Raw genomic sequence first — 23,254 nt, 5'->3', positions numbered from 1 at the left:
TAACTGCAGTTTGCGTGCAGATGGCAGAAGAGAGGACTTAACTCGCGGAGATGTTTTAAGAAGCTGCAAGGTAGAGTGCGTTCATTAATTAGCTCCATCCACATGGAGGGCAGAGATTTAAGTAAAGGGAGCCCTGCCATTTCTCTGGGTGCTGTTAGCGGTGTGACGCCAGTTCTTGAGCTCTGCTGTATTAATGTTGTTGTCATTATTGGCACGAGAGGGGGAAGGGAGGGTTCCACTGACGCGTCCACGCATGTCTCAAGGCAGTCAGCCCTCATCTCCTACATTGCCAACTCCACAGTCCTGTCATTGACTTCGTGGACATAATGCGTGGCTTCACCAGCAGGGCAGGCTGTTCCTAGGGTTTGAGCAAGAGCCATTGGAGTATGGCACGCCAGCAAGCCCTCTCCAGTGCAGATCCGCGTGACACCGTGTTCTGGCGGCGAGCAGGGCACAGCAGATGCTCGGTTCCGACGAGCTCTATAGTAAGGCAGCCCACACTTCTAATTATAAGTAATTATGCAGAGCAGTGTGGGGAAGCTCGCTGGTAAGAAAAAAAAAAAAAAGAAGAAAAAATCCTCTCCACTAAGCCCTGCTTCAGTAACAAATGAAGTGCGGAGAGGAGGAGCTCTTAAGAGTGTGATAGGCGCCGCGGGGAGGGGGGGTGGGGCGGAGGCTGGGATGAGTAAGGGAGCCAGGGGCTGCACTGCATGGAGGATACGGAGGGCCAAAAATAGAACCTGGGGAAGGCATGAGGGAAAGAGGTCTTTAGGTTTAAGCCGGAGGAGGACAGGAATGCAGAGTGAATGGAGAAGAGTGCAGGGAGGGTGAAGCCGGGTCTGCCAGTGAAACTGCGGGAGAGTGTTTGCAGAGGAAGCCTGGCTACCAGTGAAAGGGCGAGATTTCAAGAAAGGGCCCTTATTCAGTGGAGACCCCATTCTCAGTTCCCCATTACAATAAACAGACAGATATCATTTGAACCGTGTATTACTATAGTTAAACTAAGACCTGAATACATATATCTCTTCATAACTTGAAAATTAAAGTTAAATACAGTCCCCAATGAAAGGCCTTTTTGTTATCATTAAAAGGGAATATAAAAATAACGGTTTATCATCATCATCGCATCTAACAATGGTTTCCTTCTCTCTTAACGACAGGGCCTCTTACACAAACATGCCTACTGCACGTTTTATCTTACCTGATATTTGCATTGTGCCTCACAGCCGTTGTTCTGGCTTCAAAGCACTGTGGGGTGAATGGCCCTTTGGTGCACCACAATCTGATCAGATGTAGCATGACAAGAGCATTATATTCCATTCAAAAAGTATTTATAAAATAAGACTCTTATATAGGTTCAATAGTTCAACACTTCTGAACCAAATTGGGGGTCTGGTTTACAAAGCTTTGTTCTTTGAGATTGCACAATTGTAAAATGGATTTGGAAATCAGATTCAGGATGTTGTGATTGAGCAGAAGGGAGCGCAAAAACGCCAGTAGGGCTGGGGCCACTCCAGACCCTTGCAAAGACTTGAGTTTATTCATCTTGACCCAGCCTTACCGGCCTTTCAGAGGAAATGGGCGACTGGGAAATCAGCCAGAAACCTTGCAAAGGATGACTTTACTAATCTTGACCCATCCTTAGCGGCCTATCAGAGGAAATGGCCTACTGGGAAATCAGCCAGTAACCTAATCTGGACCCAGCCTTAGCGGCCTATCAGAGGAAATGGTGCAGCAGGGAATCAACCAGTAATCTTGCAAAGGCTGACTTTGCTAATATTGACCCAGTCTTACCAGCCTATCAGAGGAAATCGGCTACTGGGGAATCAGCCAGTAACCTTGCAAAGGCTGCCTTTACTAACCTTGACCCAGCCTTACCGGCCTATCAGAGGAAATGGGCTACTGCGGAATTGGCCAGTAACCTTGCAAAGGCTGACTTTACTAATCTTGACCCATCCTTAGCGGCCTATCAGAGGAAATGGCCTACTGGGAAATCAGCCAGTAACCTAATCTGGACCCAGCCTTAGCGGCCTATCAGAGGAAATGGTGCAGCAGGGAATCAACCAGTAATCTTGCAAAAGCTGACTTTGCTAATCTTGACCCAGCCTTACCAGCCTATCAGAGGAAATGGGCTACTGGGGAATCAGCCAGTAACCTTGCAAAGGCTGCCTTTACTAACCTTGACCCAGCCTTACCGGCCTATCAGAGGAAATGGGCTACTGCGGAATCGGCCAGTAACCTTGCAAAGGCTGACTTTACTAATCTTGACCCAACCATACCGGTCTATCGGAGGAAATGGCCTACGGGGGAATCTTTCAGTTTCTATATAGACCAGTGCACAACCGACATGGGGGAAGATGCAAAGGCAATAAAGTAATAGCTGCACAAAGTACAATGCAAAAAGGCACGCCGACTACAGGCCAGAGGAAAGTAGCATAAGAAGGTGTTCGAAAAACCATTTCAAATTGTTTCTTTGCAGAAAGAAGTCTGGTGTCCAAATCTACTGCAGAAAGTGGTGCATTGCAAGCAATGGAAGCGCTAAAACGAACAGGGCACGGAAGGTGATGGGAATGCACACTGACGAGCGCATAATGAGGTTACGCATACACTGTTGCACAGACTGGAACTGATTTAATAGTGTCACAGGGAGAACATAATTAAATGATCAAAGACAAAACAGGACAGCGGAAATCAATGAAACATCCCCTGCCTACTGCTACCTTTTTTAATAAAACCGCCAAGCGGGTAGGGGCAAGGCCATTATACAAGACTGCTACACATTTGTTCACTTCTTGCTTGGAAACATAAACGCAAGCATTGGCAGGGCCAATCATTATATATAACCAGAATAGGTCCATGTTGGCAGGTGTTGACATCATATGCACAGCTACTAACACTATTTGTCATGCGTTGCCACCCGGTGCCCAGGCACACCCACTGGTTGCCAAACATTGCCATGATACAATAAACTACTCTCCTCTTACGTTATTGCAATCAGATGGATGGGGAGGTACTCACATCAGTGTTGGATTTCGCTCTCAATTTGAGCCAAGTACCCACTACATTGGCTAGTCGTGTTTACCATTGCATGCTCAGCTAATCGTATTATTTCCCAGTTGTTTCAATAACTGCTCACGTACCCAAATCACATGCCAGACATTGCAAACATTTAAAAGGCTATAGCTAGGCACTCACACCTTTTTCACAGCAATTGCTATCGTACGCCCAGGTACACCATGTGCCAGGTCTTGACATCATGTGCCCAGGTGCAGACACATGCGTGTTAACTACTGCCAGCATACACCCAAGTAAGCATTTAGCTGGGCGCTGCCATCACATGCCCAAGTATTTGCTGAGTTTGGATGTTCCCTTTCATCCTTCTATCACCATTTACCAGGTACTGGTGTTTTTTCCCTTGGTACTTACACCATTTGCCAGCTGTTGGCATCAAATACTAATGAACATGCTCAAATCTCCAGGCATTGCCTTCATTTGCCCATGGATTCACCTCATTTGCTTGGCACGGTCAACAAATACCCGGGCTCTCAAACCATTTTCTATGAGCAGGAGCTGGGCAGGGAACATGAGTGGAGGGATACCTGCTTCTGTCTTGCAGTATGGCAGAATGGGAGGGAAGTGGTGTGGGTGCCTGATCTTCCTTGCTCTGTCCTGCTCTACTCGCCTACGAATGTAGACTGGCAAGTGGGTGTAGCGGAGCAGCTACATGCCTCTGCAGGAAATCCCCGCACCCCTACCTCCTATATGGGAGGCCGGAGATTGTCAACACCACAGCAGATATTTGAAAGAAGGTACCCACTGAGAAAACCCTATTGAATATATCCCCAAAGAGACGACAATCTGAGGGAAGAACTCCATGAAGGGATATGAAAAGGAGCGAATAGAAGCTAGTGACGTCAAAAGAGACTAGCGTGACGCCCCGAGAATACTGGCTGAAGAAAAATGCATGGATCTTACAGAAACTGATGACAAAGTTAAGAATCAGGCAAACTTTCATGTACAAGAAAGATTGCACGTGTGTGAAGTGCTCCAGAAAATCAACCATTCAATAATTGTACAGATGCTGAAACGTAAGTAAACTAAGTCATCAAAGAAGCTGGCTATATGTAGTGAATAGACTGCAGGCAAAGCCGCCATTGTTTAGGAGCTGGACATTAGCGTCATGAATTTAGTAAGCCAGGACCCATGGAGAGGAAAGGTCGAGAATTGTACCTTTGAAGATCATCTCACTATGCTTGCAACAGCAATAGTAGCTCACCATAGTCAACTCGGGTATTGTGCTCATTCGTTTTAATGAACATCAATTGTTCACATGGCTACAGAGGCGGTATCGCCAATGGTCAGAGACAACAGTGCCAGAAGCACAAAAATGCACACTGACTGTAGACTAGCTGATGGCAGGTTAGGATTTCAATGGCTACATGGACAAGTGCTGCTGGCTAAACAGACTGCTTGGGGAACCAATACTGCAGTGGGTCATCATACTTGTCTAGCTGGCATGTGTTGCTGGAATACAAATCCACTGTCTGTGTAGCTGTAGGCTCACTATCCATTTCTCTCCCAGACACATTGAAGAACGCAAAATCTGTATGCAAGTCCCACAGTTGTGCATGTGGGAGAGTTGAACACCATACTTGGCATGCTCCTGCAACCTGACACCATTGCAGTGGAGAGGGTATTAACCGATGAGCCTTACTGGCTGTTGAGGATACTGAGTGGTTTATGTTGTAATTGCCTGTCTTTCAAGCCGCAGCTTTGCAAGCAAGTGATTCTGTAAATGCTTCAGGGATGAAGTCGTGCAAATTCCAACTTCTGTAAAACGGGGTCCACAAATGTCTCCAGAAGATACTCAGTTTTATCTTTCATACATTTTATATGTGCTTCTTTCTGAAAGAATGGCAGCAGTGCTCTCACTAGCTGTGCAAGGTCTTACTCGCTTGTGATATCATGTTCCATTGCTCTCCTGGGCATGTTCATTTCAACCAAGTGCATCAGTGGAAGTTCTCTACTCATTGACATAAAGCTTTAACTTGTATGCTGTGTGGCTTCCTCTAAGGGCCGAAGCAAACATCATTAATTGCGCATGAACTGCCCTGCCTGTGAGGTAGTATGAAGAAGACCTCTTCCAATGCTTGACTGACAGTAGTTGCAGTCACTCAAAGCCTTGTTTTACTCACACAGCTCGTCAAGAATTGGCAATGTTGAATTCCTGTGGGTTGCAAAAGACATTTTTAGGTGGAGGTGTGCGAGTTTGTGCTGCACCCACAACACATTCAAAGCATTTCTGGTGAAATGAGAGCAGATCTTGTGTGCCACAGCAAGCATATCAGAGAGGATCAGCAAACGACAAAACATGACACCACAAGGTGTTGAACATGTGCAAAGCATGGCACATGCATTATGTTCAAAAGCCACAGTGCTGCAATGACATTGGAACAGCTGTCTGCTGCCACAAAGGCCAATGCTCATTTCCAGGGAGTTAAGCACTCTGTCACCACCTGCTCCTCTTTATCCCAAATTTCATCTCCTGTTTGTTTTCTACCATCCAAACTTTGCACACACAATGTGGCTTGCTGGTGGACAGCATGCAGCTGCTCGGGTGACTTTGCTTGCTCCCCATTCGAGGGGAAGGTGACCCAATGTGCTGTAATAGCCATGTACTCAGTGCTTTGCCTGCTTACCCACATATCCATAGTTATGTTGACTCTGCTACCTTCTGACCTGTCAAAGGTCTTTCTAACCATGAGAAGTACTGATTCATATCAGAGGTAACAGCCCTGCATGAAAAGTAAGTACAGCTGGGCATTTGTCAGTATGCATCAGCATTTGCCATGAGCCCCCTGAAACCTTTCTTTTCAACAATGGCGTACGGCAGAAGGTCTACTGCCAGAAATATCGCCAATTTAACATTGAGCAGCTGTATTCATGGATGGTTAGGATGATATTTCTCATTATGATTAAATGACTCGCTACCATTACTTTGCATTTGGGTGCTGATGATGGACCTGGTAGACACAGTACTTTGCTGTGGTACTGGCAAATGTGGCAGTTCTGGGTAAAACAGGCAGGGCAGTGACAGTATGCATCTAAATATTATTTGGCTCTTGGAGGTATGCTGTGTATTCTGCTGGACCCATTCTTGTGCATGATGTTGCTTCATAGGACACAAATGTTCTGCACCAGTTTCAGGTGGTAAAATGCCACTCTTGCCACTGTATAAAGAAATTCCACACCATGGATATGCACTGTAGACTCACAGTATATTTCATTGGCTGTTGAGCAGAGGCAGAAGAGGGAACACGTCACTCCGCCAAGCACACAGGAGCAAGAGTTGGTACTAGTTGCTGTAATGGTCTTGAAGGTGCAGTCATTGATTGATGTACACCACTGCCACATTGGGATCTCTGAGGTGTTGCAAAGAGTGTAGACAGGACAAGTGTTTCTAGTGGTTGTAGAGGAGGTCCCAAATAAAGCCTGCACTCGAATCGTCCATTTTGAAGTACCAGGAACGTTCACACCAAAATATGTGACGCATGAAGAGAAAATAAACAAGCAGAGAGCCGCAGTAGGGCTCTGCTCAGTGCCTATCACAAGAACAGCACCCATTGAAGTACCAATACCATGAAAACCATGGACAGTAAGGTATCCATTAATAAAACCCTACCAACAAATGAAACGAAATGAAGATTGCCCAAGTACAGTCCCGAAAGAAACCAAAAAGGTCTTAATGAAAGACGAATGGTGACCTCACAAGGACCCGGACTGACTTGCAGATAGAAGAACTGACGACCCGAGAATGATGCAAAAAAGATGAAACGCCATGCATAAGGATATCGTGAAACTAAAGAGAAAGGACGATGTCGAAATGCAAAGAAGTTTAAAGATGTAAGCAAGATGAAGGCATTCGACTAGTTTACACCTGTAAATATGCTTGGAACCGCAAGAAAGCTAAGAAGACAGTGCAGCTTGCTATGCTTAGTAGAAGAATAGTGCGGCAAGCGACATTATACATAATCTACCACAAAATGAAGCACAGTATTATGAGTGTATTTCTACTTTGCACAAGAAGCAGAATCAACCCAGGTTACTAAAGGCTAAATGAGAAAGATTCATATTTAACAAAACAAGAAGAGACGGCTGAAACGAAACTCGGCAGAGGCAACCCGTGGCAGGAAAGCCAAGGTCATACTAATAAAAGAAGCGAACAGTAGCTTCATCTAATTGAAACTGAGAACAGAATATCCTGCCTCTGAAAGGTCAAGATAAGAAGACGAAGGCAGGTGGCGGGCTAAATGAGAATCAAATACACAAATTGAGAGAAAAGAGAAATTCACGGTGTAGGAATCACGTGACCAGCTGAGCTACAAGAAGCGAAGGTTCACACCTACGCTTGGCACCTGACCAGACAGAGACATCAGAACTTTTCCAGACAGAAGATGCAGTCTCGAGGCCAACCACAGTGAATTAATTGACATTGCTACTAAAATGATGATTGATAGTAACCATAATCGGAGGAAGGTCGGGTAACTAAGGGGCACCCCGCACCTGGCCGACCATTCTACGTGCTGCTAAGCAAAGATTGAAAAGTATGCATGGGGTTGGTGCCAACCCAATCACAATGGATCAAATATTCTAAAGTCCTATAGTTAATGGGACGTTTTACTTTTAGTGACGTCTACAGTAGTCTTTTTTGAAGGAAGGGCCTAGACGCCCACCTGACAGTGCGTTACCCAATCCCCTCACTCTGTTACAATATGCAGATATAGTACCTATAGTAAAGTTACCTTTTCCTAACCAATAGAATTGCATGTTCACTTTTGAGTGTTACACGTCAATGATGATGATTTTTGAGAATAAATGTTACAACTTGTATGAAATTCGTTGGAGTTGAAGTGAGAAGGACGATCGCATCACTGCTGATATCCATAACTCCCCGTCTTCTGTACTTGTCATTAAACGGACTCCCTTTGCCAAACCATTGAGTTACCCTTATTGATTGGTGTTGGAGTAATGAATCTGCACCCCCATCCATCTCAAGGGTGCAGCTATCTCATCTTAAAGTACTTATGAGCAAACCTCGGCTATATGAGCCGACCGGGGGGTCTTGGAATACATGGTATTACTACTCTCTGAGCACAGGTGATGTTGGGGTGGAAGCAGGCAGTCTTCCAAGCAGTGTTTTTCCTCCATCGCACTATTTTGGTCATTACTGGAATGGAAATCACTTGCAGTGCTTCTAGCAAGAAAAGCACCTCTCAATGCTGTCTGAGGGTTTAGTTAACATCCTGGTTAGAATCACCATCATGTCTACAATCATCGCCCAAAGCAATGGAAGGGGTATGCGATGCAGTGGGTGTGCTAGGCTAAATAGCATCATTCTCCTCTACCATGGGAAATTAGGCATGGCTCTCCTGCCCCCAACATACTGCTGAGTGCTGCAAATCCAACCCCCCTGACCCGCAAAAACATCTGTTCCTTCTGCACACATTGAGTGGCAGTCTCTCCAGCTGGCACCTCCACATATCCCTGCTTAACTTGAAGTGTACGCTGGTCTGTTGCAACAAGCAAGCATAGAATAAATATCCATTTGTGGCAGGGAAGCTATGGCTAGGACTGGCTGCCATGAAGGGGCAGAAACGCCTAAGCCAGAGAATACATTGGAATGAGTAGTTGACACACCCACAACTGGAGTATGAATGCCTACAGTACTAGTTGTAGTAGTGGTAGATTTTCTTGTGGTTTTTGATTGACAGTAAACCACTCTACCACCCAAGATTCATGCATCCCATTAATTGCAGCCCTGGTTGATTTGGCATTGAACTGTGCAATATTTCCACATCAACTTCTTCTCCCCTCCAACATTTGGCAATTGACTCGGTGGACATTTTAATTGGTGATGCTTTTTGCCTCAAACACCACAATGGCAGATCCTTTTTTTTAAAAAAAAAGAAGGTAGTACTGCATGCCCACCACCTGTGATCACCACCAACACGACCACCACCACCACTATCACCTCCAACAATTTTTCCAGTACCCTGAAAAAGTTATTTTCCCTCGGAACAATTAAAATGCTTGTTTTGTATGTGTAAACAAGCAGGCAAATTGAAGATTCCTCCTACTACTACTACTCAGTGTGCTCAAACAGGTGGTGTGTTGCATCAGAAACCCAACCAACCTGTCACTAATTTCCCACCACCTCTGACAATTTGTCCAAAACCCAAAATGTTCTCTTCTGCCTTGAGTGCACGCATTCCAGACAAGCTGGCCCAACACAAATTACTCCTCCAGACTACTTCTCACAGTGTGCTCAAACAGGTGGAAGTTTGTGTCACACAGCCAAGCAACATGCCACTCATTGCCCACCATATCCAACCATTTGTCCAGCAACCTCAAAATGTTCTCTTCCCTCAAAACAATGAAACTGCTTGTTTTGTATGCGATTACGCCCTTTCAAACAAGCTGGCCCAGTGCAAATTCCTCCTCAGTCCTACTGCTCAGTGTACTCAAACAGGTTGAGTGCTGCATCACGCAGCCAATCAAACTGCCACTAACTGATCGCTGCCTCCACCATTTTCTGTGCACCATACCATTTTCTCTTCCCACAAAACAAATTAACTGTTTGTTTTGTGTGCGAGTGTCTGTTCAAACAAGATGAGCGAGAACTCCTCTTCTGCTTAGTGCTCATTATGCTAAACCAGGTGTTGTGCTGCAACTCACAGTCAATGAACCTGCCACTAATTGTCATTGCCTCCAACACTTTTTCCAGCAACCCCAAAATCCACTCTTCCCTCACAACAATTCAACTGCTTGTTTTGTGTGAGATTTAGCCTGTTCAAACAAACTCTTCCAGCATATATTCCTTCTCTGGCCGTCTGCTTACAGTGTGCTCAAACAGGTTGTGTGCCCATCATACTGTCCATGAACCTGCCACTAACTGCTGTGGTGAATCCTACGGAGTCCCCACAAACCGTCCTCCCAGGGAAAGGCAGACACTTTCTCATCCTGACCTTGGGGTGGAGTTCTGCGAGAGCATCACCTGGGAGGAGTAAGGAACCAGTGGAATAAGAGGACTCCATTGAGTGAGACGCAGTATTTATCTTCCTCCAGGGAAGAAATGTCACGGATACCAAAATGTGTAATGTCCTGCTGTCAAAGAGAGCTTTTAACTTCCCAAGTTGAACATCTTAATGTGGTGGAAAACATTCACAGAGCCTTAGGCAATGGAAGAAATTAAAACCCTTTTAAAAATAGGGGGAACACATAAAGCTGGATACACTCTAAAGGAATAGTAAAGAAAAGTCTGAAAATATTACAAATGTAGACTTTAAAAATCTTTATTGCTCTGTAAAGCCAAGTCTCTCAAATTATTCTTTTGATATTCATTTAAGGAATATAATGTGGAAAAAAAATGAAAACAACATTCACATTAGAAAAACAGTTTTTTACATTATGGATTCCAAGTATCATAATCCCTAGGTTACTGGGATGAAGAAGAGGGCTAAAGAGAAACAAGACTGCAAAGTGCAGCTTGTTAATGGTAATGACCCACACCTGAAGGAGACTAGGAGGCTTAAAATCCCCCCTTGGGTGCAGGCCATTAGTAAGTAGAAGTGGAGGAGTTGTGAACTCTCCACACTGCTGCAGAAGCCGAGACTGAAGGAGAAAGAAGACACCGGGACCACTATCAAGTGTCGAGGAGGTCCTGAGGGACTTCACCTCCAGAATCCTTCATTGCAGAGGTCGCGCAGAGGGAAGCGTCGGAGAGGGAAGCTTGCACCCTGGAGACCTGAATTGCAGAGGCTCCATAATGGGAAGCGAAAGTTTGAAAAGCTTCCCCCACAACAAGGCGGTCTCTGGTGGCAGACGAGCACCAGGGAGCCTTTGGAGCAGAGGAACCTCTGTGTGCGAGTGGCGCAGGCAGCAGCAGAGATGAAGTAGCAGATTGCCGGACCACAAGGAGCAGCTGAGGCGGAGAACCTGGGAGCAGTGAGAGAAACTGACACGCCCGCCATACCCGGTGAGTTCACTATGCTATTGTGACACCAGAGTGCTCCATAACCGCTCGCATGCTCAGAACAGATACATTGACAACGGAAAGCAAACACGTAGAGGCAAAACCACGAAAGCAGAGAAAGCTATTTTTTTTATAAAACAAACCAACTGTGTTTTTAAGCATACTAGGTTGTTGAAACGCCAGCAAAAAGAGGTGACAATACATCGAGAACCCAATACAAACTACCATTTCCCAATCGAAAAGTAAGTTAAAAAAGGCAATTCAAAACTAACACACATTGCCAAACGTCAATAGGGGGCAAATAAGAATGCAAATGTTTGTATAGCCTATTGTCCATGCTTAAAGTAGTGCATGAACAAAGCTGGTGAAAACCCACATTGCCAAAGCCAAAGAAGAGATAGAGTAAGGCCATGTTATTGTCAGTATGTGGTTAATGAAGAAGTGGGGAAACAGCAGTGGCAAGAAGTCTGCCCTTCTGGTAAAGGATATTCAGAAACGTGGAGCCTAACTTGCAGAGGTTTTGGAAATCGCAAAAGTGTAATTAATAGGAGCAGCGATGTGAATCTTGTCTTCCCTGAGGAAAATCTCCAAACGTGGCGCTGTGAAGCAAGAGACATTGTCAAGTTGTTGTAAGCTGATCTTAACTGCAGAAGCACTTGCTGTTCGTAATTTCCTGGCCTGGCAGGGGAGTACTTCAGGTCAGAGGTTGCGGTAACCCTTTATCCTGTTCAGGCAGGGGATTACACCCTCACAGAGAACTTTGAAGTAGTAGGACTGGCATGGGAGTAAACCAGGTGTAATTGAAGTTGTATGCATGGTATGGGAGTAAACCAGGTGTAATTGAAGTAGTATGCATGGCATGGAAGTAAATCAGGTGGAAGTTAATGAAGTGCTGGGAAATGGTGTACACGAATCATCATCAGAAACCTTCATTGCTGAAAAAGTGTATCAACTGCTGAAGCGTATAATTGTTTCTAAACAAATATGTGGTTGAACAATAAAACTGACAAAGACAATTTAAATTCATTCTACTGAATTCAGGAATTGTTCAAGCTTTATGCTAAGATTATTTTTCTTAATATTACAAGTGTAAAAGAAAGATAACTTGTTGAACAATCCTGAAGTGTTTGAACTTTTTGTTATTATGCAGAAATCAAATGAACTGCATTGAAACTTTGCTACAAGACAGGATTTCCTTATTTTTTGGAACTGTTGAACAGAATCCTGCTTGCATCTGGGGAAGGGAAATGCACCCATGTTATAAGGAGAGACAGTTGAGTTGAGAATGTAACTGTTATATGTGTTGCTTTTGAACCTCCATATATATTACCTTTATTATATTGAGTTGGTGTATTTCATTTACTTATTTATGAAGCGCCAAAAGCCTGTAGGCATCAGAGTGTCACAAAAACACACAGGACAGGGGAACAACGGGACATCACAAAGAACAAACAAGCTGGACCATTGCAAATTTCTCTTCCAGCCTACTGCTCTCAGTGTGTTCAAGCAGATGGTGTGTTGCGTCACACAGCCAATCACAAGTCTTTTCTTCTGTCACTTCCAAAATGTTCCCTTCCTTCAAAACAATTCAATATTTATTTTGTGCATGAGTGAGCACATTCATTCGAGGTGGCCTAGTGCAAATTGCGTCTCAGGCCCACCAATTACATAATGCTCAAGCAGGCAGTGTGTTGCGCTATACAATGTTATGTCTTGGGGTCTGCCCCATCACTGTCCTGTGAAATTGCAATTGCTGCAAGTGTATGTAGAATGCCTGTGTGAGGTTAGTTCTAGACTGTTGGTGTGTAGGAGGTCTGAGTGAGGCAGTTCGAGCAGTTTGGCTGAGTTGAATGGGCACCAGTGGACGTCTTCCCTTTTACCTTTGTACTTCAATATCCTGACGTATTCTCCTACTTTTATCCAGCAAAGAAATAACCTACCCAGCAGTGGCTCACTCGCGTCTTTCCTTGAGAACCCTGCTTAAAATTGGTGATGAGCTGGTTTGGACAAGTGGGCCACAGCGTCTGTCCAAGGGGGGCAGTTACAGCGTGAGTGTGCAGAGACACCAAGGAACAGAGGAGACATCCACCAGTTCCCCCTTCGAGTCTATAGCTGCCTTCAGCTGAGTTGCAGGCGCTTGGAACAAGTGTTATTCCAAGGGGGCCATTGAGGGCAGCATAGGATAGGTGAATGGGCGGCAATACTGGTACTGCAAGGGGCAGAACGAATTTGGACTCTTGAAAGTATTTGTGACAGGAAGTCCGGTCTGCAGCGGCCAGCAGCAAATTGGACCTGCAGGGGTCAGGTAGAGGCTTTCAGGCCATGAAGTGCTGTGAAGGGCAGTGCAGAAGAGGTGGCCTGCCAGGAGGCAGTGGCAACATACCGGGCAGGGGTCAGTGTGGAGTGAGGGTCCATTACTTAATGGGTTGCGGTGCTACTAGCAACAGTACTGGGAGGAGACAGATTGTCATGGTCACGGAATAAGCAGGACTGTGCAAGGGAGTAGCCAGAGTGTTCACATCCCCACAATGGAGAAGTACTGTAGTGAAAGTCGTCAGCTGCACAGAGATTTATAGTCTGTAAACTGGGTAGTTTTTGAGGAAACTAAGAGCCACTTACCAGCTTTGTGTGGAGTTTCTTTTTCGGTTCCATGTCATTTCATCGTGGGATGTTTTTTCGTGTTTTTTTTACTGCAGTTTTTTTATGAAAAATCTAATCAAATTTATTTTTGTTTTATTTTTGGGAGGGTTCCGCCCCCCCATAAACCCCATCCCCTTTAAAAAATGTTTTATATATTTCCGATCACCCACACCCAATTTCTATATTTTTCTAACCCCCCCAAAAAATCTGTTGAGTGTTTTCGCCCAAAAATTTGAGGTAAAAAAACCCCTGTGAAAAAACATCCAGCGATGAAAGGAGGTCGTACCTCATTTTCCAGCTCTGTACTGGTGTCGGTTGGTGCTCGTTATCCCTCAGAGCTCTGCACATGTTCAAGTCTGGTGTCCATCTGATGATGTCAAACAGTCAGCAGGCCAAAGGCTACAGGGCTCCGGTGTCGGCCAATGGAAGAGGAAGGAATTCCGCATGAGACTTTTACTGCTGACCTTTGCTGTGTGCGTGGTGATGCGCACGTTCAAACAGTTTCCAAGAGAAAGTCAGATGATCTAGGTCTGCCTTGTGATGCTGGAAAAATCCAACGGCAGCTGTTTGGGTACTGTGAATCATGGTTTGCAATGCAGCAGTCTGGCTCTGAGCGGGTCAAGCCAGTGATGGAGGTGGGTCCAGACATGGGTGTTGAGCAAGTGCCACCTTCCAACTTCACTACAAGGTACTGCGATCAAGGTGCAGCTTTATGGGAAGGTTGTATATCAGCAAGGAGAGTTTCATGCCCTCTGGGAATAACTGTGCGGCTACTGTCGTGCCATGTTGTGGGATCCTAGAAATACATAATATTGCTGTGTTGGAGGAGCTAGATACAGATTTGTTATTTTTTGAGAGATTTCAATGTTTAACCTTGAATAATAATGCAGACATTTTGTGATGCGAGGCCTGTAAGGAGTTCTCTGTGGTGGTTTGGATTTAAATATGGGATGGGACTCGTGTGGCAGTATTGACGTGGCCTCTGTTGGTTGAAGGGATTGCAAGGTTTATTGTTATGGAAGGTTATGTTTAACCCCTTTGCCTTTACAGGTTGGTCTTGAACACACATGGACTTATTAACAATAGTCGTTTTGCTTATGATATAACTAACCTTTGCATTCACAGGGTCTCCAGCCTTGCAGATTAGAACAGGGTCTGAACTCCTAAGAGTTAGAAATTGTATTATTTTTCCATGTTTCAACTGTTTGTTGTGTTCCATCTGTTGGTTCAGTCTTTGCAAATTTTGGGGGGAGTGTTACTGTTTTGAGTTGTATGTTGTTGTGGTGATGAAGTATGGTTTATTGTAAGCAATGTTTTTCGGGCCGGGTAGTGACAGCAGATTTCTGGGCTCGGCCTACTGTGTTTCTACCACAGGGGTGTTGGACACCTGGCGCTTTTACCACAGTGATGTTGTACACCTGACGTTTTACCTCCTGGGTGTTGGACACCCAGCATTTGATCACAGGGACGTGAGGTTTTTGGGGGTGATTTTCGCCAATGTCACCTGCTTAGGTTGTTAATGTTTTTGGGACATGGTAGTGCCAGCTGCTTTGGGCTCGGCCTCCGGTTTGTCTGCCACAGGGGTGGTGGAGCATTAAAGATGTTTTCAGTTTGTTGGTTGGGTTTCGGTCCAGCATTGGCAATTGGTTTTTGGTTGTGCTTCGGTCAGCCTTGCCTGTATTATGCATGGTGAAGACTCTTGTACCCTTATGGGGGGTTACCTTTTACACCCTAGATCTGGGTGTCTCAATGGTGGGTTGTTTTGTTTTTGGGCCTTCCAAGTTTTACAATTGAAAAGCCCTAACAAGTGTTGTGTGGCGAGAGAGGTATCAAGTTGGGTTGAGTGGGCACTCAAATGCTGTTTGGTGGTGTGGGGCTGGTCCCCTGTTTTGGCTTGGTTCCTGCTGTTTGGCCAAATGTGTGGTTGGTGAGGAGTCTTATGGTGCGCTGTCCTAGCGTCTCATGTATGGAAGGTGAGGAGATGGTGTGTGTGGCTGTTATGCACTTTTGGTTGTTTTGGCCTGGTTGGTTTTGGTTTTGGTTTTGCCCCCATGTTCCTCGTTCCTTTCCTCTTTCATGTTGTGTTATTGTTGTGAAGGAGGGAACTGTGCTATGTTCTGTGGACTGCCCTATCACTGTCCTGTGATATTGCAGTTGCTGGGAATGTATGATTAATGCCTGTGTGAGGTTAGTCCTAGACTGTTGATGTGTCAGGGTTCTGAGTGAAGCTGTTGGAGCAGTTTGGCTCAGTTGAATGGGTACTGGTGGATGTTTTCCCTTTTAGATTCTGGTGTATTTTCCTACTTTTAGCCAGTAAAGAAGTTACCTACCCAGCAACCTGATGTAATACACAGCCAATCAACCTGCCACTAATTGCTCACTACGTCCAAGAATTCTTCTGGCACCCGCAAACATATCTTCCCCCAGAACAATGTAACTGCTTGTTTTGGTATGAGTGCACCTTTTAAAACAAGTTGGCCCAGCGTAAATTCTTCCAACGGGCTACTGCTCAGTGTACTCAAGCAGGTGGCGTGTTGCATCACATAGTCAATCAATTTGACACTAACTGCCCAATGCCTCCAACAGTGTTTTCAGGGACAACAAAAGTTTCTCTTCTCTCAAAACAATTGAACTGCTTGTTTTGTGTGTGAATTTCTTGTTCAAACAAGCTGTTGCAACACACATTTCTCCTCCAGCTTCCAACACACCAAATACTCAGTGTGCTCAAGGAGGTGGTTTGTTGTGCCACACAGCCAATCAGCCTGTGCTAATTGCCCATCACCTCCAACAGTTTTACTGGCATCCCCAAAATGTTTTCTTCCGCCAAATCAATTCAACTGCTTCTTTTATGTTTGAGTGTGCCCATTCAAAAAACCTGTCCCCAAGCAAATTCCTCCGCGGTCCTTTTGTTCAAAGTGTGCTCAGGCAGGTGGTGTGCTGTGTCTACAACCAATGTACCCGTCACTAACCACATACTGAAGCAAAATGTGGTCTTCCACCAAAACAATTGAAGGACTGGTTTTATGTCTCAATGCGCCAGTTCAAACAAGGCGGACCAGGGCAAATTCCTCCACTGGCCTACTGCTCAGTGTGCACGTGCAGGTGGTGTGTTGCATCACACAGACAATCAACCTGGCCCTAATTGCCCATCACCTCCAACAATGTTTTCTGAACCAACAAAACGTTCTCTTAGCTCAAAACAATTCAACTGCTTGTTTTGTGTGAGTTGCCTGTTCAAGCACGCTATGGCAACACAAAATACCTCATCCAGTTTCCAACACACCAAATACTCAGTGTGCTCAAGGAGGTGGCTTGTTGCGTCACAGAGAATCAACTGCTGCTAATTGCCCACAACCTCCAACAATATTTTAAGCACCAACAAAAATGTTCTCTTCACACAAAACAATTAAAATGCTTTTTTGGTGTTTAAGCGTTCCCCTTCATACAAGCTGGCCCTCCGCAAATACCTCTTGTGGACTACGATTCAGTTTACTGAAGCAAGGTGTTTATTGCAACCAATCAACCTGCCACCAATTTCCCACCACCTCCAACTTTGTTTTCCAGCACTCCCAAAAAGTTCTCTTGCCTCAAAGCAATTCAACTGCTTGTTTTGTGTCCGAGTGCACCTGTTCAAACAAGCTGGTCCAATACAAATCCCTCCTCCAGCCTCCAATACGCACACTGCTCACTGTGCTCAAGCAAGTGGTGTGTTGTGACACACAACCAATCAACCACACACTGTTTTCCCTCTGCCTCCAACAATTTTAAAGACAGCCCCAAAACATTCTCTTCCAACATAACAATTCACTGTTTTTTTTGTGTGTGTGAGTGCATCCATTCAAACAAGATCTTCCAGTGCAAATTCCTTCCTACAATTTTTAAAAACACCCCACATTTGTTTGTCCCTAGAATGTGTGGCAAATCATTTCAATGGACCTGCTTGTATGTGTGTGAGTGTGAGTGTGTGTTCAATCGATCAGCCCCAGTGCTTATATAGAATGTACATTGTTGAGGTGTCTGGCAGAAAAAGTGAAATCTCTCAAAATGAAATCCACAGCCAGTCAGTCTAGAATGTATGCCCACCACCTGTGATCACCACCTCCAACAATTGTTACCGCACCCATTTCTATTCTCCCAAAGGTGTGGCACATGAAATAAAAGAAACTGTTTTGGTGTGAGTGCATGCTCAATAAAGCAGACCCAGGGCATATATGCAAAGAAAAAAGTTCCAGAAAAACAGCACACAATCACTACATAAAATGTATAAAATGATCCATATCTCCAACATCAACAGAAACCTAAAGCTTCTTCCCCTTTTAAATGTTCATTCTGTCTCACCATATACATTCATTAAATGGACAAAGCCAAAAAAGACCTACTATAAAATGACGTTTAATATTCCAGCTCTCAAACAGCAACAAGCATCAGGTCACACCACTGGTCTCCCTCTCAGAGATTCCCCGTGACTGCTGAAGAGCTCCAGCTGCCTCCTGCATATAGCCAAGCAAATCTGCCTAACCAAACATATCTCTTAGAAGGTTGGGAAGTTCAGCGGATTCTGAAAAGAGTAAAAACTTTGGGTCGTTGGGATTTGGACAAATTATTTGGTGCAGGTTTATAACACAAATGAGCTGGCTCTGAACTAAGTATCAACAGGCATACGTTCCATACCTTTAAGATAAACCCTTGCGGTGATGAGTTACACAGCTTCATATACATGCATACCATGCATAGACTCTACTTTTATATAGTATGAACTAATTGAAGTTGCATGTAAAGTGATGTGATTTTGAAAGAGCGCTCTCAAGATCACTAATGCCATAATTGAGTAGATTGCCTAGTTTTTCTTTTTGTATTCTGGCACTTGCCATTTTGGGTTTCCCATTATAAACACAGCATATTGTGTCTCAGATTGCCAAGAAAAACACATGTCTGAATGAAACACTGATGCCTGACAGTGGGGTAATTGATACCTCTAAAGGAAACATTGACTCAAATATTTGAAAGAAAAGACATTTTGCAATCAATGAAAAAACCTGCTGCAAATGTGGATCCTTTGACAGTTAGTATAGGAATAGTTCACAATAAAATGTTATTGTCCCAAAAGATGGGCAATAATAAAAAACATATACTTTTTTTTAAAGAAAGTTCCTATATAAACTTTTGAGCAAACGATGCTCAAAGTGTTTACATGGGAGCATCCATTTTGTCATTTCAAGCAGCCTCCTCTGTTCATGTTAAGCTTTGCCCTGGCGGTACTAATCAAGCAGCAAAAGCCCCCTATTGGGAGATTTTGCTTACTGCAGCCAGAGCATAGCTGAACATGGAGAGTTGGCTGCCTTCACTTTCATTTTACATTTTCGCTGCTCCACAAGCCCAGGGAAGCACAGAAAATATAAATGCTGGCAAAGTATTCCTAATTGTCTGCACTTGTCTACAAGCAAAGGCGCAGCAATTTTAAATACAATGTTGTTCTATTTATGATTCTGTGGTCAAAAAACCATGGAAATCATTTCAGCTTTGAGTATCTTGCGATCCCCTGGTTTGAGGGGGGGGGCAGGAGACAAAGCGAAAGCCGCCCAGTCATAAATACAACATTGCTGTAGTTATAAATGCTGTGGTTTCCCGGGCTCCTCTGGCTTGTAGCAGCAGGGGAAACTTAGAAAATAAGGAGCCTGGGAAACTTAGAAAAGAAGGAGCCTGGGAAACTTAGAAAAGAAAACTGCAGCATTTATGAATAAAACAACGTTGTATTTATGTTTGCGGTGGCTTCAGCTTTGAGTCTCCTGGGCTTCCCTGACACGGGGGACCCCAGGAGACTCAAAGCTGAAGCTACTGCAAACAAATATATTTTACGTTTTTGGTGCTATATATTTATATTTAGCACTGGTGCTAAATATATATTCAGTGTTAAGAAAAAATAAATAAGTACTTACCTGCATGCAGCCTTCCTGACTGTATTCTCTGCCCTCCGGCAATAATGAAGCGAAAGCCACCCAGTGGTAGCTTTTGTTTATTGCAGCTGGCTGGCTTTTGCTTCATTAGTGCCACAAGGGGTGAGATTAACTCAAGCAGAGGGGGCTCATCCATTTCACAAAATGGATGCCTCCTAGTGCTTGAAATATTTGCGTTCGAGCCTCATTTGCTCAAAACTTTACATAGGAACTTTGTTTATTATTTTTATATATATTTTTGATTATGGGCCATATTTTTAGCCAATAAAATTTTAGAATGAACTATCCCTTTAACATCTACACAATGACAGGTTGATTCTATTGTTTAAACAGATTCCACAGAATCTACCCACTATCAAGTCACAGACCTCTAGACGTAGTACAGGCTTTATGAAATGCCAGTTTAGTTAATTTCAGTTGCAACGTATCCTCAACCAAACTCTGACCATTAATTAGTACAACAATTTATCTTAAAATGACAAGTAAGGTTAGATTATAAAATGCCATTGTTCAGGGGGTGACGTAGACCTATTTGTGAAGACTTCCCTCAACTTTCCAGTGATTCATTTTGCAATAGTTAGTGTAGTAAGTTCTAAAGCAAAAGGTTGTGCTCTTATGAAAGGGTTAGTTACAGTGACCTGTGAGGGACAGTGGATACTGCCCCTGTGCTGTACTTCTTGCACTAGCTGGACTGTCATGTGGTCTGCAGCTAACGCAATACGATTTCAGTTAAAAAGGGAGAGTTCTACGCGTTGGTGCTTTGTGCTAGATTAGGTTTTAATGATGATGCTAGGTGGCCATATTGCCTCGCACATTTTGCACTTAACATAAACAGAGAATAGCTGTTGTACAAGCTTTAGATTATCGAACAGTATCAAAAAAAAGGGTTGCATCTTACCTTGAAGCATCGAAGCTGTCATATGAGCCAACTGTGTAGTGTCTAAACAACTTCTTGGTCCGGTCTGTTCGAGTTTCTGAACAAAGAAAGAAGACAAGAGGCATGTTCGCTAGTTTCAAAGGATCATCGTAAGGCAGTCAGGACAACAAGAAGCAATATACACTTTGCATACCCTAAGAGAGAAAGTAACAACATTTAAAGATATCTATTGACAAAAAAGGGAGGACAGATGATAGAGCAGTTACTGACAAAATGGCTTCCATGAAGGAGGCAATGGTGGAATCTTTCCGGTGGTAGTGGGAGTGAGTAGGAGCTGAAACCTCCTGCCTATTGTTATGGGAAGTGAGGGCCAACAGGCATCCCTTTTTTTCAAAGTACCTCAAGGATAGGTAATCATAATAGGCCATGACCCATGCAAATTGCCTCCGTTTCACCATGCCACACATCAGACCAGCCCCACAAGGATTACTTTGAATTGATCGAAAGAAATGGACTTAGTGGAGAATTGACCGAATTTCTTTTGTTCGATTTTTTTTTTAAAAAAATGCGGGGGAGACCCCCTGCTGCCCCTACTTCCCCCTACCTTAACCTATTCCCTTACCCAACCCCACATCTATATTGAATAACAAATTAACCAAAATACCTAACGAATTTGACCAAACAAATGAGTAGGTCAATTTGGTATTCGATCAATTTGAGTAATAACGCCCACAATGTAATAGAGCTAACAGAGACCGTTAAACCAACCCCAAAATAAGACCGGCTATTTGCTTGCTTTAATTTTGATAACTTATAAGGCCTCACATCGATGAAGTAAAGCTACACCTGCCCTCCCTGGAAACATGAGGAATGCCCCTGTACCATTTTACAAAAACTGACTCATTTCAGTACAAGCAACTGTAATCCCTTCATACCAGCATCCTATAACACAATGTTCACATTTGCTCTCTACCATGGTGGAGCAGCATCCTGACTTTGGATGACAAGTTTGAAATAAAGTATGACGCAACAGCTGGAAAAGTCATCCTGCCAAGGGGCAGCATTCAAAATCTGTGCAATGCCAAACTCCCTCAGGCAGTTTTGAAGGACAGGTTATCCTACGTTTGCCCAAGAGCTAAAATTGAGCAACTGCACTAAACAACAATGTTAATGACTGGTAATACACACTATAGCTAACGGGTATTGGCCCAATACAATACAAATGGCTTTGGCCACCTTATATGCCACTGCGATGGGGGAAAAGAGCAACAGGGCTTGCCCCAAGTTTATCTTGGACCCTAATGCATGACATTGTGGACCCAGGCAAGAAAACTTAGCACGCCAACTGTTTTTTTTCTTTTTTTGTTTGTTTATGCTATCAGGATAAATAACATGTTGCTAATCGTTTCCATTGCAAAAAAGATGTCGCTATTTGGTTAACTGTAGATAGTTTGTGCCACGCAGCAAACACTGCACACAAAAGGCCCAGGTGGAAATCCTTGCGTAATATGCAATGGGGCAAAAACAAAACCAGTTTGCTTCAGTGCATTACCAGGCAAGCAGCAAAGCTGGTGCACGTTGCATTTACTGAATTTCTAGCACTGGTGCAACATTATAAGATCTGGCGAATTAACTGTGAACGTATCACCCTTGAACCAGGATACCCTTGACATCTCCACATCATCTAATTCCATCATCACCAGCTGGAGCACTGGTTTTTCAGATGTGATCAGTACCCTTGCTCTGTAATTGAAACACAATCACTTTGTAAAGCGCTTTCTGGGCTGACCTTCAAAAGCACTTTGAACTAGTTGTGAGAAAGCATAGTCTCTTTAAGTCCTGTAATCTACCTGTGCTTTTCTCAGGGTCATTATAAGGTGTCATGTCACTTTTGGTAGATCATGAAATGTGCTTTCCAGCTGTGCAACTCTTTGTTGCATATCAAGTCCTGTGATGCTGCATGGATTCAAACCGACATAAGTGAGTTGCAAAAGACTTCAGACAAATCATTCTGCCTTCCAAAACCAGGTGGCTTTCCAAAAGAAGGTTGCCATGTTAGATATGACGGCAGAAATGAATGTCGTCTTCCACTCTGCACATTCACATTTGGATTTGTGAGACCAATTTCCTCATCGTCCCCTGTTTCCTTGTGATCAACCGGCATCTCTCACTGTGGAGGATTCCTTTAATGTCATGCTCAATAACCTTTGCAGCAATGGTCTGTAAACTACAGCTCTCAAGAGGTTTTGGACTAAGACACAAGGACTATGCTGGCTACGGTAGAAAGGAGTTGGAGTCCTAAACATCTGGTGAACCGGTTTTAGACCCTTAATTTACAGAAAACGTATTCCTTGAAGAATGCCTGGCTACTCACCTTTTTCCCCAGTAACTTGTCATATCCTTCACTAACATTGATCATAAGTTAAGACATGCCACACAAATCAGTAAGGAACATCTGTCAAAAGGTGAGAGGCCCTAGGGAGACGCAGGGTTCTTCTGAGAAGATCCAAAATTACATCTTGTGGGAAAGGAGGATGATTTTCAGACAGCCTCTTTAATTTTAAAAAAGCGTAAATACCAATGTACTAAATCAATTAAACTATGAACTGGCTTGAATAGCTGCTGAATTCCCTCAATGTGCTCCCTGCTAAAGGTCAGTGTCAAAGGTGGCAAAAATAAGAGTAGTTTATTACATTTTTTGGAAGGCTAACCGGTTGGCTTCAGCACTCTAAAAGAGATGCGTAGGGATCC

At 44.0% G+C, this 23,254-nt stretch overlaps 1 protein-coding gene across 9 annotated transcripts in view; it reads right to left on the bottom strand.

Annotated features, from left to right (window-relative positions):
• SHANK2 (SH3 and multiple ankyrin repeat domains 2) overlaps positions 1-23,254 on the bottom strand; it is a 4,166,579-nt gene that overhangs the window by 1,175,693 nt on the left and 2,967,632 nt on the right. For all 9 annotated transcript variants that reach the window (XM_069623409.1, XM_069623408.1, XM_069623411.1 and 6 more), the window contains one exon: positions 20,525-20,600. In XM_069623409.1, coding sequence (XP_069479510.1) covers positions 20,525-20,600 — 76 coding nt within the window. The remainder of the gene's footprint in view (positions 1-20,524; positions 20,601-23,254) is intronic.

This window comes from Ambystoma mexicanum, chromosome 11, assembly GCF_040938575.1.
Source record: "Ambystoma mexicanum isolate Mex_15411 chromosome 11, UKY_AmexF1_1, whole genome shotgun sequence".
Taxonomy (NCBI): domain Eukaryota; kingdom Metazoa; phylum Chordata; class Amphibia; order Caudata; family Ambystomatidae; genus Ambystoma; species Ambystoma mexicanum.
This window is presented reverse-complemented; position numbering and strand designations above follow the sequence as displayed.